The sequence below is a fragment of the Centruroides vittatus genome, unplaced genomic scaffold (genome assembly GCF_030686945.1).
Source record: "Centruroides vittatus isolate TY-2023 unplaced genomic scaffold, ASM3068694v2 scaffold_386, whole genome shotgun sequence".
Classification (NCBI taxonomy): domain Eukaryota; kingdom Metazoa; phylum Arthropoda; class Arachnida; order Scorpiones; family Buthidae; genus Centruroides; species Centruroides vittatus.
The window spans coordinates 2965209-2982598 of NW_027122706.1; the positions used below are offsets into that span (position 1 = coordinate 2965209).

Below are 17390 nucleotides of genomic sequence, written 5' to 3' on the forward strand. Positions count from 1 at the left end.
AATCCAACATTGCCAAATTGGGCTGCAAATGCAGATATTTAGGTTATAATTTGGAATTAAGTTAAAAATGTAAACTATAGGGTGGGTGTAAAGCAACTAGGCATTAAGAAATTTTCTATAATTTTTGTAATAATAATAATAATGCAAACATAATAAAATTTTTGTGTCACATACATCAAATCAACAAAATTTTATAATTCTCACATCAGTGTGGGCAGTGACTAAAAGAGGCAGCATGAGCAATTGCAAAAAAGATGGTTGACCATTAATCCAAGAGTGAGTGCAGATTGCTGCAAGCTATGAGGTATGGAAATCAATGGTTACTGTGCAGAGAAGGTGGGGTGTGGTAAAGGGATGTCATGCCACAATCCGTCTGGAAACAATCAAGGATTGTTATTCAAAGCTAATTCAGTTGCACCACAGATTCAGTTGCAGATGCACAGAGAAGTAGCATTTATCTACATCACGATTTCTGGTTGTTTGAGGAAATTGGTGGATGGTGCTGGTGCCTACATTGAATTTTAAGGTATCCATTCATATTTCTATTTAATAAAGTATATGTCAAATAATTTTCATCACTTTTATGTTAGAAGTATAGAAATTATAGTGACTTCTCATTGCCTAGTTACTTTTCACTTTCCCAGTAGATGAAAATCAGTCCAAAAATGCACAATCTGCAACCCCAAGAAATAAGGTGCAATTAGCACTTAAAATAGCCCAACTGAAAATTGCAAGGACTTGACAACTTGGTGTTGAGGAATATAGCAAATTTAACAGCGGCTAATACTGGTCAAACATTGAACAACTTCCATGTTGATCACTGCTTTCAGCATGGTGACTTACTCTTCCAAATAACCACTGTGATGATCAGTTGGCTTCTATATTTAGATTCATTCACTATTAGCAGCCAATTCCAACACTTTTCTCATGTGACACATGTAACTTATATGAAACTATATCCAAATTACTCCCTTTTTCTGTGAAAAAATTAATTAATTGTGTCAAAATTACCTTCTTAACAATACTGGAATGAATCACAAACACACTTTAAACAACCTTTAAAATCCAGTTACAAAAATTTTTTTTAATGTAAGAATTTTTGACAAATGTTTTCAATTACTGTGAGGGACAACAGGAACATTGTTGACCTGACTGTGAGGGACAACAGAATCCAAAGGGATTTAGTGTACATTGGGTCCACTAAAAACTCAATACAAAAAAGGGCACAAGAACATTGTTACGATATTTTGAACAAAAGACATACCATTGCCCTATCCATTTACGTCACCGAGCCTGACGTGCAAGCTGATTTCCAAAATGCCATTAATAAGGCAATCATTTCAAACAGATCATAATAGGGCCCAAGACGCCTTGAAAATATATAAGGCTGACCTGACTGGCAAATGTATTGATTTTAAAGATAGAAAAAAAAGTCTTGTATGCAGGACAATGCTTTTATGAAAAACTGGGGAGTGCCAACATAAATTAATTTTTATTAATTGGTATTAAGTTGTCTTAAATTTATATATGTGTTAACTTTATATAGTTGTAAAATTTATATTTACCACCATCTAATTTTTGTTGTTATATAGAGTTATGTTTAATACAATAGCAACCAAGCTAAAATAAAACTGAAAGATTAAAGACTTTTAATTTTTCAGTTTTATTATATTTTAATATTACTTGTTGTTTACAACAAAATTAGCTAGCACTGAGCATGAGCCCTCCCCCTCCATATAACAAGTCCATATAACTGGTGGACCACAGTCAGTTATGTATCAAAATGCCAATAAACTTTAAATCCAGTATTGAATAAACAATTTATTGATAGAACTGATGATTTCAACCTTGTTTAAAGATCGTCTTCAGTCCTAAACATGGAAGACAAATTGAACTGAAAATCTGATTCAAAAGTATTTGTCTGAATACATAATGATGCTTGTATAGTGGTGCATCATACTTTCCCTTTAACATTAGAGTCGTGCCGATCATCTATCTAACACTTTTCAGGGGAAAATTTTTGAATTGAAATAACATGACTTCTGGTTTGCATTGATAGTTTGCATATAGTTAATTGGGCCTCCTGCCCTTAAGCTTTCCACATCTGGTCTTGGCTTTTATTTATCTAACTCTGTTCTCGAGATTAAGGAAGAACATACAGACAGACAACAGTAAGAATTTATAGGTCTACAATTTTTCAAATTGCAGCCTAATTAGCTAATAATTCGCATTTATACAATCTTTGACTTATGTTTATTGATTTTTCTCCTGTCTAAACTGTTTCGTTTGAAACAATTTTTTTTTTTTTTAAGTTTTGAATTTAGTATTTTAAATTGCTGTGATATTAGTTGTTATAAAATATTTGAGATATTAAATAATAATAAAATTTTAAAGTAAATATTTTAATTTTGAAAAATTGTTTTTTAGTGATATTGGAATATATGATAGAGTGGTGATTCAGGAAATGTTGAAAAATGTTGCTCAAACACAACAATTAGAAACAAATGTACAGAAAGATTTTAAAGGTAAATATTTCATTATTTTTTTTATACACAGTAATGTTATATTTATTTAATAATTAATGTTAAAATTAAAATTAAATGTTTAAATTTGAGTTATTCTGTTATATTATTATTAGTTTTGTATACATGTAAGTGTATTTACAATGATGATAATGCCACAAACAAAAATTTTACAGATGACTTAAAATTAAGATGTGCAGTCTCAATTATCCAAATCTTAAAAATTTACTTTATGTAAAACCATTATGGTTACTATAATGATTAGTATAGCTCAGTGGCATGCCGCCCATGGAAGCTGTGGAAGCGCTGCTTCCCTTGTACTTTCTAAAATATAAATACATATTGTGCGATTATTTTCATATTTTAATGTACTTTGAATTAATTAAAATTAATATTTTATTATAACCGCGTTATATATCTTATTACAAATTTCTATACTACGTGTGAAAAAAAATGACAAGATTGCTATTGTATATTCGAATATAAATTTGTATATGCATATTCCCAATGGGAGTACCGTATTGTTGAATGTGGGACAGCTCCCATGGCGAAAATATTTGAATCATCCAGATGATACGTATTCGTGCATGTGCTTCACAGAGCACCAACCTCATGCAGTTTAGCTTGTGGATGCTACACACAAAAATATTGTATAATGCTTCCAATAATTCTGTCCAGGGCCAGCACAGCTTCCCTATCATCAAATGTCACCGCATGCCACTGGTATAGCTGCTCTAATTTATAAGCTATAAATTTTATCTACTCTTACATTTTTAAGAATTATGAATTAATAATTTTATATATAATCATTTTGACCATAAGTTACCATTTATAATAATGTTTTTTTGTTTCAGTATACTCTTTGTTATTGGTTATTTTGTAGTAGATTAAGTAGACAATATTACTGAACATAATTTCAAATAGATCTATTCAGTATTGATTCACATTGTTAGGCTTGTAATGAGCAAAACCATAAGCCTAATGATAAACAATGTTGAAGTCAACTTTACAGTATGTATGTAGAGGCTAAGTGAAAAATTAACAACTTTGAAAATAGTTTTTTTTTTTTTTTGTTAATTTGAGAGTTAACTACTTTAAGAAAGCCACAGAAAATTGTTGAAAGAAAAAATTGCATTTTCTGAAAAGTACAAAATTCTTTTGTAAAGAATGCAACATTCATTATAATGATGAAAAAAATTTAGAATGAAAAATACTATTAAATAAGTAATATGCAACTATATAGTTATTATTAAGAATAATTTCACGTAAGTTAAAAATATATGACTTCTTAAAAGGAATATTTTTTACTTTTGTATTTATACCAAATATTAATTATTAATTAAGAAATTTTTGTTTAGTTGTAGTTCTTATGGAAGTTGATAAGTTAACAAAAGATGCCCAACATGCATTGAGAAGGACAATGGAGAAATACATGACAACGTGTCGGCTAATTTTATGTTGCAATTCTTCAAGCAAAGTAATTCCGGCAGTAAGAAGTAGATGTCTTGGGGTTAGAGTTGCTGCACCTTCAATAGAAGAAGTAAGATTATTTCGTTAATTTATAATTTTGGATTTATTTTACTAGCAGGTAGGCCCGGCATTGCTCGGGCAAAAGTAACGATAGCGAAGATTAAGATTATTACGTTGTGGTCAACCTTACCCGTTTTCACAGAATGCAAGAATTGGGTCTCCCTGTTTCCAGACTAATTAGAAAATTTTTAGATGGGTCTAAAAATATGTTCGGTTTCCCGCAAAAACGAAAACAACTGCATCTGCGTCTTGAACGTCACTTTCTCTTAACACTTCCATTGTTACGTAATACTTCCATTGTTGACACTTCCATTGTTACTTAACACTTTTGTTATTTCTTAACACTTTCATTGTTTCTTAACACTTCCATTGTTGATGGAAGTGTTAAGCTTTAATCCTGCCCCTATCCCCATGGGGAGAAATTTCGAAAAATCCCTTCTTAGTGTGCGTTCTCTTGACATACCCTAACTGTGTACCAAATTTCAACTTTCAACTCCTAACTGTTTGGGCTCTGCGCTGATTATTATTATCATCAACTCATCTCGATTATATATATAGAGTTATAAAAAAAAAGGAACAATTTATTAGAAACTGCTTATTATTTCCAAGTATCTCCTATTGTCATAAATATATTTATTGGACATTGGTACATTTTTCTCTACAACAGATAGTATTTGTTAAATTGAAAATCCATTCTAAGAAGTTTGATTTGGAGGGAGAAGTTATTGACTATCTTAGTTACTGATTAATGAGTTATAAAATTAAAAAAAATATTGTTTCAATAAATGGTTTATAGAAATTTTTACAAATTTGAAGTATTTTGTTGAATCATTATTACATTTTATTAATTGAAATTTTATTAAATTATAATTGAGTTTAATTTACAAATGTTTTATTTGCAGGTAAATTAAACTAAAATAAAATATTTTTCGTAATATTTTTGTGTTTACAGTCACGTTAGGAGAAAACTGAATATACGAATACTATTGTGACAATAATTGTCCTTGTCAGAAATGGTACATATGGTGCTATGATTTCATCAAAAATATTTTTAATGTAATAATTAATATTTTAATTAATTTTAATATTGTATTAGATATAATAAGTACGAGGTCTGTTAAAAAAAATACGCGGACTGTTTGAATTGTGCGACTCCAGTTGGTTCCAGGGGAATCTGCTTGGTGTTTCTAGGTTTGTACAGATCTTCTGGTGATAAAGCCGTTTCCCGATTACAGATATCTTTATTTGTTGATTAGCTACACGGTTTTTAGTGAAGTGCATCTTTTTTGTTTGTCGGATTTCAGAATGAATGACCTGAAGGAGCAACGACTTGCTGTGAGATTTTGTGTTAAACTCAGAAAAAGATGAAAACTTCTTGTCAAGGATCATAACAGGTGATGAATCATGGGTTTACGAATATGACATTGAATTGAAGGTCCAATCGTCCCAGTGGGTGGGTGAAACGTCCTCCAGACCCAAAAAAGCTCGCCAACTTCGATCCAGTGTCAATGTGATGCTGACAGTTTTCTTTCATGCTAAGGGTGTTGTTCACCATGAGTACCTCCCCAAGGCTCCACAGTGAACCAGACTTACTACATTGAAGTTCTGAAATGTGTGCGGGATGCCATTTGTCACAAAAGGCCAGAAATGTGGAGAAGTGGCGACTGGTTTCTCCATCACAACAATGCTCCAGCCCATTCAGCCCTCAGAACTCTTGAGTTTTTGGCCAAACGCTTGATCACTGTTCTTCCCCACCCCCTACTCACCTGATCTTGCTCCTTGTGACTTTTTCTTGTATCCCAAACTCAAAAGACCCTTGAAAGGAAGAAGATTTGAGATGATTACCAAGATTAAGGCAAATGCGATGAAGGCGCTGAAGGACATTACAAAAGAAACGTACCAGGACTGTTTCAATAAGTGGAAACACCGTTAGGATAAGTGTGTGCGTTGGGAAGGAGAGTACTTTGAAAGGCACCCAGACATGTAACTTCTACATAAAGTACATTTTGTTTTATGACGTCAGTCCACGTATTTTTTGAACGGACCTTATATGAATGAAAACTAAAAATAAAGTGTATTAGAATAAATATATGATTTAATTGAAGTGCCAACATGTGGATATTAATCCATCAAGTATGCCTGGGTTCATAGTTGATATTTTGCTTATTATCAATTTTCGTGGTTTTGGCAGGTACAATTTTTGAGGATTCAAAACTTTTAATTGATATAATACTATTTAGTAAAAAGTAAAAATACATTACAGATGGATACTAGTCCAATCTTCACTGCTTGCCATGTCCAATCATCAGGAACAACTATTTCCATTGCAGAGACAAACAACCTTTCTTTAGAGCAGCGTTTCTCAAAGTGGGCGATAACGCCCCCTTGTGGGTACTGGAGGCTTTCAGGGGGGCAGTAGAAGGCTCAAAGGAAATTAGGGGGCATTAAGGAAATCTAGAGGGGCGATGGCAGACAAATTCTATCTATAAAAATCTGACTATAATATATATAAAATGCTGACAATCTATATATTTTTTAATTTTTATTGAAGATCACAGCCTGAATATTTCTAACACGTTGACTTATATTATAGCATGAATGAACTTATTATAGTAACATTATTACATAAATATGCTAAAAATGAAAGTTCAAGAATGGCTACCAAGAATTTTGGCTGCAGAAGCAAATCTCTCAACTGTACCCTGAGTTATGGTCAGTTGTTCAACGATTTCTGATAGCATTCCCATCGTCGTATTTGTGTGAACGTGGATTTAGTGCTGTAGCAACGTTGCTAACTAAAAACAGAAATCGGCTGCAAGTTACTGAACGCGGCGACTTACGGCTGATTTTAAGTGAATTCGACCCTGATATTAACAAACTGGTCGAAATACATCAGATTCATCCTTCACATTAGATAAGTTTTAAATTCAAAGCCTTCTTTTAATGTTAATAAAAATACTTCTAAATATGATTAAGTATGAGTTTTATTTCCTCTCATTGAAACATTCTTTGATCTCAGAAATAGGATATAGATCACACCCTATCTATCCTATCCATATAATAATGCATGTTTAAACATTATATTTGCAACTGTTTTTAAGATACGCAATAGATGGTAATGTAAAAAGGCAAGTTAAAAAATATGGGGGCGCTAGGAATTTTTTTAATCTCAAAGTGGGCGGTGGTCGAAATAAGTTTGAGAACCAGTGCTTTAGAGGCTATGCCTCTGCACAACACAATTAAAAACATAATATCTCTTTGTAAAAAAAGCTGGCAGAATTACAATTTAATAAAAAGTAAAAATACATTACAGATGGATACTAGTCCAATCTTCACTGCTTGGGACTGTCACCTGTGGACGTTTTAAACTGTTTTATGTATTTGTGCAGAGGCATAGCCTCTAAAGAAAGGTTTTCTCTGCAATAGAAATAGTTGTTCCTGGTGATTGGACATGGCAAGCAGTGAAGATTGGACTAGTATCCATTTGTAATGTATTTTTACTTTTTATTAAATTGTAATTCTGTCAGTCCTTTTTACAATGATATAATACTAACTTATTTCATTATAATTTATTGTTTTGTTCTGTAAATTCTGTGACTTTCACTTCAGCCTAACGCACTTACGAATGACACCTCTTATCATCAAATCAGGGCTCCTACTTTGTCCTACTTCTGTTAGCATGCCCTACTTTTTGAGTGCGAAATTTTTTCTCTTTTGCCATTCATTATTCTTTACTAGATCAAAAATTCTTTGTAGATTTGTGTTGTCAAAATGCTATAGTTGTTTTTCATTTAGTTTGTTGTTGTCCACATCTCACAAAAACACATCAACTGTACAGTGTCACATATATAATAAGAATTTTAAAACCATTCAAACTAAATTGCTGAGTTAGGTTGAAACCCAGACTGGCTGCCAAAATTTGTCTACACCCAAATAATGGAAGGAGTCTGATCTCAAGGTCAGCCACAAAAAAGATAGATAGATAGACAAAACAGAACATCTAAAACAATTAAGAATATTCAACTGGATAATTATTGTGGTAGGCAGACAGAGCTGGAGAAAGATTGTGTCTTCAGTGTAGAACTTCACAGACTCAGAGCTATCAAGATGATGATGATGATTTTTTTTGTAAATCATTAAGAAATAATCATTCTGTTGACAAGTTAAGGCTTCTTGATTTGTTTTATATATAATACATAACACTTCTTAGTACAGATAAAAAAACTGACTGTTCCTGTAATAAAAGCCAACTACTTTTTATCACTCAGTTCCAGGACTTCTAGAAAATTCTGCATTTTTGCTAGTTTTTGTTCACTTAACTTTACTTAGAGGAGTAAAATTTGACAACAGGAAATTAACCAGTTACTTATTATTGTATAGGGAACAATTAGGGAAATTACGACTGGTTACTTAAAGCGGTACAAGACTACCTGAGGAAAATTGAAATATTCATTTACGGAATTGTTCACTTAAGAGATGTTCACTTATATGAGGTTCAGTCAATAAAGTAAACTGAAAATGTTAGAAGTTTAAATAAAAAAGACAGAATCTTAAGGGTTTTTGTTGTTGATTGATTCAGATAACTTACGGCATTTTCAGGAGGAATTTTTGATTGTTCACTTAAGCAAGGTGAACACTTAGTGAACTCATAACTGAGGTGTTCACTAAGAGAGGTTTTACTGTAATTGTTTTTATTTTCTTTACAAAAGTTTATTCATTATACAGTGGGTAATGGTGGTGATTGGCTTCACAGGAGGAATTGTGGAGCTTCACATACTGTAAGTAAACATCTGATTTTATAAATGGTATGTGTTTTATAAAATCTGCACTAAATTTTATAAATTACTTTATAATTACTGTATTTGATGGCTTATAAGACACATTTGTGCTGTATCTTAGAAGCCATTACATCAGTAATGAATATGAAAAAATAAACTTTGTTTCCTTTTTAACTGAAGATTATGAATCAACACAATTTGATGCAATGAAATTTTATTGTGCCTTAAAATGCATTTTAAGTATCTAAGTACTCCTCCTCAGTCATATTGTATTCTACTCTATGATCGTAGAATGGGATATAATGGGAAGAAATAAAATTACATTAAAAATTAAGAAGGAAATTGAAAAAAAAGTGGCACTTTTAACATTTTAAAGAAAATATGATACCAAAATATTGCTTTTCTTGAAATTGTCGTACTTTTTCATTCTTTGTTGGTGGGAGCCCTGCAAGATATTATCTTGAGAGAGCATCTATAAATTAGGAACTTATCACCTAAATAAAGATTGATTGAATTTCACAAAATTCAATTTGTATAAAAGGATTGATTAGAAACCTCACACCATCTGAGTCAAAAAAATAAAATCAGACTGAAAAAGAACTTTTTGTAGTCCTGATGCAAGTTGAAATCCAAATAAAAGTTTGTCCTAACTGTAATATTTATGATGAATGGGTGTTTATTTATCAATTGACTAATATAAACAGATGAGACCACTAGTCATTCTCTCTCTCTCTCTCTCTCTCTCTCTCTCTCTCTCCACATGTGAAAATTGTTGGGTCAAAGGTATGTTCAAACTCCAAGAATTATTTAATGTTAACCCTATAAAAATAATTTTTATTTTAAAATAAATTTGTTGTTGATAATAAGAGAGAGCATTGCCATCTCAATCTCATACTCATATGACATTGACCTTTAACAATAATTTGTCATGTATTATGTAATGTAGAGTTTTACATAGGCTAATCACTTGGACCTGATTGTAATTGTCAAAAACTGCAAACCTGACCAATTTAAATATATTTTTTAATTACAGATTGCAAACATTTTGAAGAATACTTGTAGAAAAGAAGGTCTCACTTTACCTACTGAACTAGCACAGAAAATTGCAGAAAAAAGTAATAGAAATTTACGAAGAGCTCTCCTGATGTGTGAAGCCTGTAGAGTACAGCAGTAAGTAAACACAGGATTTTTATATAATTATAAAAATTTTAATTTTTGCATGTCTTTGTATTAAATTATCTGAAAATCTAATAGAAAATTGAAGATTTTTTATATTGAATTATAATGAATCATTGAGAAAAAAAACTGTACACTTACCTGTTTTAGCTTCTTAAACCTTTGGTGAACACACCTGCGGCAAATTGCCGCAATATACAGATAAATTCTTTTGTTTGACATTGTACTTAATTATTGTAGAAGTACGTCATAGTATTCTTTCTTCATATTATATGTTACACCTTGCATGTGAAATTGGGTCAGTTATACTAACAGTTTAGTTGCTACTGGACTTTGAATCAAGTCGTACCATATTTGTGTTGTAACTGCCGCTATGCACTCTGCCATGTAAGTAAAATATCAGTATACTTTTATATCCTTTTATCTAATTTATTTAATAAAGTAGGTCAATTTTTGCAAGTTTATTGAATATATATATCAAATGAACAATGTCATAGGTTTCTATAAATTTTTGCCTGGGTGAAGCACAGGCTACTGGGGTATCATTTTCACTTTCTTGTCAGAGTTTTTAAAAATAATTCCCACATTAGATTTTTATGATTTTGGTGTCAGAATGCTCAGTATAACCTTGTCCTTTGTCAGAAATATTTTTGTAAAATATATTCCACTCTGAGAACAGATATATTCAAAAAATGAAAGTATTGACTTTCTCCACTTTGATTCTTAATAACAAAAAAACATTTAGACATTTTCGGATGCTGTTTTTTGGAATATAAAGACACACAGTTGCTTGATATTTTTCCAGAGTTTGGTGAATTTCGGTTAAACTACAGAAAAGTTATACGAATTCTAAGAAAAAAGGAACGTCCCTCATTTCCACTAGATGATACTGTGTTACCTAGCTCTAATAATGGGAATACATAATTTAAAAACTTAATTGGGACAATTTTTTGCTTAAATGGGACAGTAGCAGAAAAGGAATTTAGCAATTTTTGATATATTTTAAGGATCTTCTGAAAGTATGTCAACTCTACATATACTAATTCAGTGATCTCCAAACTTTTTTGATGGCATATCCCTAAGATGAAAATATTTATAAGTTGCACCCCCTATAATATATTAAGTTATATTAGGAAAACTTGGTGTGCCCCACGTGTTGGGCACAGCACTAATGTGTAGGCCTAACAGTTGGCAGAGACTAGACAATTTTGTCTTTTGCTCGGGCAATTTAGTTTTTATGCATGAGGTCAGCATAGTGGGATATAGTGGTATCACACCAGGATCACATCCGAGGTGGACCTGAATGCAGGCTACTGACCCTGCTCCAGATTAAACCAGCTCAACTCCTTCCTCTTGTCTCATTGGAAATTTTCAACTTTAATGTAACTATATCAAATACATGTTTTTTAGTCATGTTAAGCAATTCACCAATGTTATGTTTCAGATGTAGTTCCCTCAGTGGAGACTGGACAAAATCTCAAATGCGGCTGCTTTTAACAAGCAACTCCAATTTATCCAAGACTTTTCCCACTTAAATGACAACTGATTTTATTTTAATATTCTTTTATTTATTTTTGTTTTTTATTTACTTTCATTTAATTTCTTTATTACACTTCTCTTTTTTATCTGTACTTTTCATCCTATTTTTTTCTTTTCTCAACAATAAATTACTTATAATCTTTCATTTGTAACATATCAGTGCTCAAATTGCTCACCCAGGCTAACTACATCAACAAACATCATCTCGAGTTTTTCGAAGTCATGTATCTAGTTAAATTTATATTAGTCTATAAGTGTTCCAATTAGTTTTTGCGAGATCTGTATTTTTCAATGTCTTTAGGTCTCATAAACTTTTGATCCAGGAAGAGTTGAAAGGAGCTTTAGAACAGATATTGAGAGAATTAATTGAAGAAAGTGAAGAGCAAGAAGAAATTCATTATCACAGTGAAAGTGAGACAGAAGAGGAAATTATAGAAGAAAATTCTCATGATAATGATTCCGAATAATCGCGGAATGAGATAATGTTGTCGTAGAAGAAAATAGTGAACCTGGGCAGACAGATAAAGATGATTATCAATTTTATATAGGGAAAAACAAGGAAACTTTGTGGATCAGTAAATCTATATTCAGGTAAGACAAAAGAAAAAAAAATTATGAAAATATTGCTAGGACCAAGACCTACTGCCTAAAGTACAAATAAGGAAATAGTTACATTCCACTTGTTTATTACCGATCAAATGATTGTAGGAATTGTAACAAATACTAAGAGATATATTCAGAAAAAGAGGGCTGAAGTCAAGTATATAAAAGATAGAGACTGCAGAAATATCACCAAAACAGAAATAAAAGCCTTTTTTGGAACATTGTATTTGATTGGTGTAAAAAAAGGGAGTCACACTAATTGCTGTGAGCTCTGGTCTTCTGATGGTACAAGAATGATCTTTTTCAGTTATAAACATTCTTGGTTTTTGCTTCAAGCACTTAGATTTGACAACTTAGAAACCAGGGATGAACAAAAAATAACAGACCAATTTGAGAATTTCATCAAGAGTTTGTCAACAATTGTATATGCAGTTTCAATGTGAGTGAGTTTGTGACAATTAATGAGATGCTTAATCTTTTTAAAGGACACTGCAGATTTGTACAATACATTCCTAATATGCCTGCAAAATACAGCATAAAAGTATATGCTCCATATGATGCTAAAACTTTTTATACTCTTAATTTTGAGATTTATTGTGGGAAACAGGTGCAAGGGCCCCTATGAGATCAAACAAGGCTGATGATATAGTAAAGAGATTAGTCGTGCTGATAGAAAAAATAAAAAGAAATGTTACTACAGACAATTACTATGGTAGCTATCCTTTGGCTGTAGATTTATTGAATAAAGGATTACCTTTTTAGGAACAATGAAGAAAAACAAAAAAAAACATACCTCCAGAATTTCTTCCAAACAAATCCAGACAAATAAATTCATATCTATTTGGTTTTCAGTATGATTATTGTATTTTCTTCAATAGTTCCAAAGAAAAACAAAGCTGTAATCTTTCTTTTGACCATGCTGAAGTTGATCAAGAAACTAACAAGCCTGTGATAAATTTTGACTAAAGGTACAGTACAATGCTACTAAAGATGGTGTAGACACTGTAGATCAAATGTGTTCATCCTACACCACTTCTCAAATTACAAGATGGCCACTAGCTCTCTTATCGTCATCTAGACATTGCTGGAATAAATTCTAATATTATATTTAAATTTAATAATCCTGATAACAAAGACAAAAGATGACATTTTATAAAAAACTTATAAAAAAAGTTTAATGGAAGAACATTTGAAAGGTAGGTCTATGATGCTGACACTCCTTAAAGACATTTGCACATTTTTGGAAAAATATAACAGAAACAAAGAGCTGTCCAAAGAAATAGCAAAACCTAGAATTTGTTTTATTTGTCAAGAATGCAGTAGAAATGTTTTCAAAAAGCATAGTAATATAGTTATTAGATGTGCCATGTGTGAAGGTGAACATCACATGGAGGTGGAGTGATTCTTTTTATTATCTAGATATTTTATAACCAGTTTGTTCAATAAAATATTGTAAAATTAATTTCTCTGATACATCTGATTCATATTTTCAAAACAATAATTAATTATTGACTTAAATAAAGTGCGCACAATGCGCTCTCTTGTGAGCTCCTGAGAAGTGTGTTCACCGAAGGGTTAAAGAAAAAATTATTGAGAGAATTTTAATGTTTATTTTAGAATTTTAATTTATTTGAACTATAAAGTTTATCTTTTCACAAAAAGATTACGTATTAAAAATATCTATCACAATATAAATGTGTGTTTGTATATTTCATTTTAAAATGGTATGAAATAAAATATTACATATTTTACTTTTTATATTTAAAAATTTTTTATTGTTGAGTATTTATTAAATTTATTTTATAGATATCCCTTTTCTCCAGATCAAAACGTCATTCTTCCTGATTGGGAAATTTATTTACAAGAAACAGCAAATATGATAGTGCAAGAACAAAGTCCAAAAAGGTATGCAGTTTTATTATACTCTGAAGTAAATGATGATTTAGTTTTAAGTTTTAATCTTGAAGCATAAAATATAAAATTAGGATGATATTAACATGTTTGCGGCTAGTATGAAGCATAATTCATAATTCTGCATTGTATGAAGGACAGATGATGCAAAATCACATCAACTGGCAGCAAAATGTGTTGACTAGTTGCAAGGTACCTTAATTATTATTTTAATTACTTTCCTAGCTCTGTTATGTATAACAGAGGGGAGAGTATGGTGATGGGTCAAAAAATGACCCTCAATATTTTTATATTTTTGAACTTGTCAAGAAATATTTAAAAAAATTTGGGGGTTTTTCCTATATATATGGGGTGTTAGTGTGTGTGGGGGCACAGTTTTGTTCACCCACTTTGAAGCTTAATAATTCCTGTGCCCTTTGTTGAAAATTTCTGAAATTTTGCAAGGAGGTTTGTGTATTAGGGGATTGATGCTATTAAATTATGTCAGTTAAGGTTGAAGGGATGGGTAGCTTGAGAGGGGGTTGTGTGTCATATCTTGAGTAGGGTCCAAATGAATCTTTTACTTACTATTAGCATTTACAGTTTTTTTTATATAAAACTCATCTCTACACTAAAAATTTAGCTTTTTGCCATTTTGTAATAAAAATTAATACTTAATGATAATATGATATTTTATTAGGCTACTGTAAGAACACAATAGCTCACAATCACTTATAACACATTACTGTGCGAGGAGCTGCCATACCAATATGTCAAAGGCTAAACAAGAACAAGCATTGAATTTTATTCATCTTTGCCTTGTGGCTGTTCATGTAGCCTTGGTATTTGAGTCTGATGACCACTGGATTAAACAGAAAATATGCGCACCTACTTATGATAATATTTTTAATGCCATTTACTTTTAAACTTGAGTAGAATGGCAATGGTTGCCAGCAGAGAGAGAGAGGGACATAGGAGCATTTCCCACACTAATGCTCCTGTCACCCATGTGGCTAGCTCCCCAAACACATGAATTCACAAAATTTATTGATAACCAGAAAGGATTTGCATACATAATTAGTGGTTCCCATCTTTCTTCATTTAAAGAGCATATAGTGTTAAATGAATATTTAAAGTTTTAAATATTTATTTTATATATAAACACACAAAACAATATCAAAATACAAATAACTTATTGTTAATACAAAATTTTTCAAACCATTAAAATGCTATATTTTAATCAGTTATATTATTATTTACAACAAACTTATTGTAAAATAAACAATGTTTTTAATGTAAGAAGTATTTAAATGATACAAAACAGAAGTGTTCTTACATATAGTTAAATTTGGCAATTTAGCAAAAAAATTTTTTTGACAATGCTTGTGTAAGAAGCTGGGGATTGAGGCACGAGACAACCCTTCTTCTGACATCGGTCCGTTGAAGACCACTCATGGTGTCAGTGGATGGCATTCTTCTTCTAGATAGTGTGAGTGGGAGAGTTAGCAAGTCATCGATAAGGCAATACACGAGAGAAATCAACCATAGTTAAAATTCAACAAATTTAATATAAAAATAAATTATTAAAAGTTTGAATAGATTCTGGGGATATAGAGTCTTTGCATTTTGATGGAGTTACAGACTAAAACCAAGAGAGAGTTTACATATTGGTTAATCATCCTACTTCTTTACTGTTGGTTCAGTGGTTGGGATGGCAACTATCCAAGGGAATGGGGCAGTGATCCGGATGTTAAGTCACAATGTAAAGGCTACTTCTTGGTGAACGATCACCTCATGGATCAGGTGAGTGGCTGTTTATCCTCATCAGGTGTGGGAATTCAGTCTCGTGACCTTATGTTTTGTCATGATGGCTCTTCGAATGTGTCATCGGTGAGCCGGCTAGGATGGTGGGAATTTGACTTGTCAGATTTGCACTGTAAACTTTGTTTAAATTTTGACTTTCTCACATGTCAACAATTAGATATTGGTGACGATTTGACTTACTGTTCACTCGTCTTTTGTTTATGAACCCCCATGGGAGACAAATTCTGTAAATCGTTTAAACTTTTTTCCCACATTAGCATTAATTGAACAATTAACTCTGGGATCTCACACTTGAAAATGTAACTAAATGTAATGAACTTCAATATTATTACAAAATTTCTAATTCTTTTGTTTAAGTATTTTCAGATAAATGTGTTTTTAGTGTACTGTAATTACCCAAAAATGTTAATAATTTATTCAAATTTAAATAGAAATTGCAACAATGTTTAATTTTTTAAATTAACATTGAAATGTTTGCTGGTTTATATTTGATGTCAAATCCACACTTACACAGTTTGTCCTAAAAGTGGCAAGATTAATTCTGTAGTTTGCAAGGTGGCAACAGTGGACCAAACAAGGGTACTGTACCAACATGGACTGAAATTAAAAAAAGGTCTGGGTTATAAATTTAAAAGCATTCTGTGCAGTACAAGTAGTGTCACACTTAGGTAACAAAACAAAGTGCAAATGTATTACAATATGGAAAGAAGAGATTTTGAACAAAGACATGCTGTCAAGTTGTGTTTGGACCAAGAGAAACAAGTAAAATGGCAAAGCCGTATTTGGGACAACACTAAGTCTTGGAGACTCACTACTAAGCGGAATCACTTTGACACTTAAGTAGGTCTCGTTCTCATTCTCCAATCTTCTTTGGAGAATGAGAATTGCTGGTTTTGAGTGTGATCATTCAAACTTTGCCCAGCCATGTCCACGAAGTCGTCCACGATGAATTTTTGGTGGAATCAATCTATCTGTGTCGAAATTTCTTTCCATTATGTGTTGGCCTGGGTTGAATTTTTGTCGAAGCCTAACAAAAATTTCCTGTTTTTGAAAAAAATAATCGTGGCTACGAGGGCTGTTCAGAAAGTTCGTGGCCTTGTCTATATGCAGCGCTGCGATCAATTTAATTTTTGGCCAGAATAATTCAGCCATCTTTGCTAAAGATATGATACCAATTTCTGCTTGATTTGTCGTAAAGTTTTGCCATGACAGCTTAGCAGATAGTCAGTGTGCAAGTGCTTTGTCAAAAATGGAGAAGACGGAGACTCATGTGGTCATAAAATACCTGATGAAAAGAGGGTTGACCCCATCTCAAATCAAAGCTGACATGGATGAAGTTTTGGGAGAGTCTGCTCCTTCGTACACCACTGTGAAAAAATGGACAGCCCTTTTTAAATCTGGCAGAGAGAGTGTGGAAGATGACCCTGCAGCAGATGGCCGTCAACTACTGTCACTGAAGAAAATATTGACAAAGTTCACGATTTGGTGTTAGCAGATCGCTGTTTGAAAACACATGAGGTAGTTGAGA

The 17390-nt window shown here is 31.9% G+C and overlaps 1 protein-coding gene across 1 annotated transcript in view; it reads left to right on the forward strand.

Moving 5' to 3' along the window:
- The window catches only part of RfC38 (replication factor C subunit RfC38), a 28119-nt gene that overhangs the window by 7743 nt on the left and 2986 nt on the right, over window positions 1–17390 (forward strand). The window contains exons 3-6 of the mRNA XM_067286694.1: window positions 2428–2525; window positions 3881–4062; window positions 9864–10000; window positions 13955–14053. Of these exons, the coding sequence (XP_067142795.1) occupies window positions 2428–2525; window positions 3881–4062; window positions 9864–10000; window positions 13955–14053 (516 nt within the window). The remainder of the gene's footprint in view (window positions 1–2427; window positions 2526–3880; window positions 4063–9863; window positions 10001–13954; window positions 14054–17390) is intronic.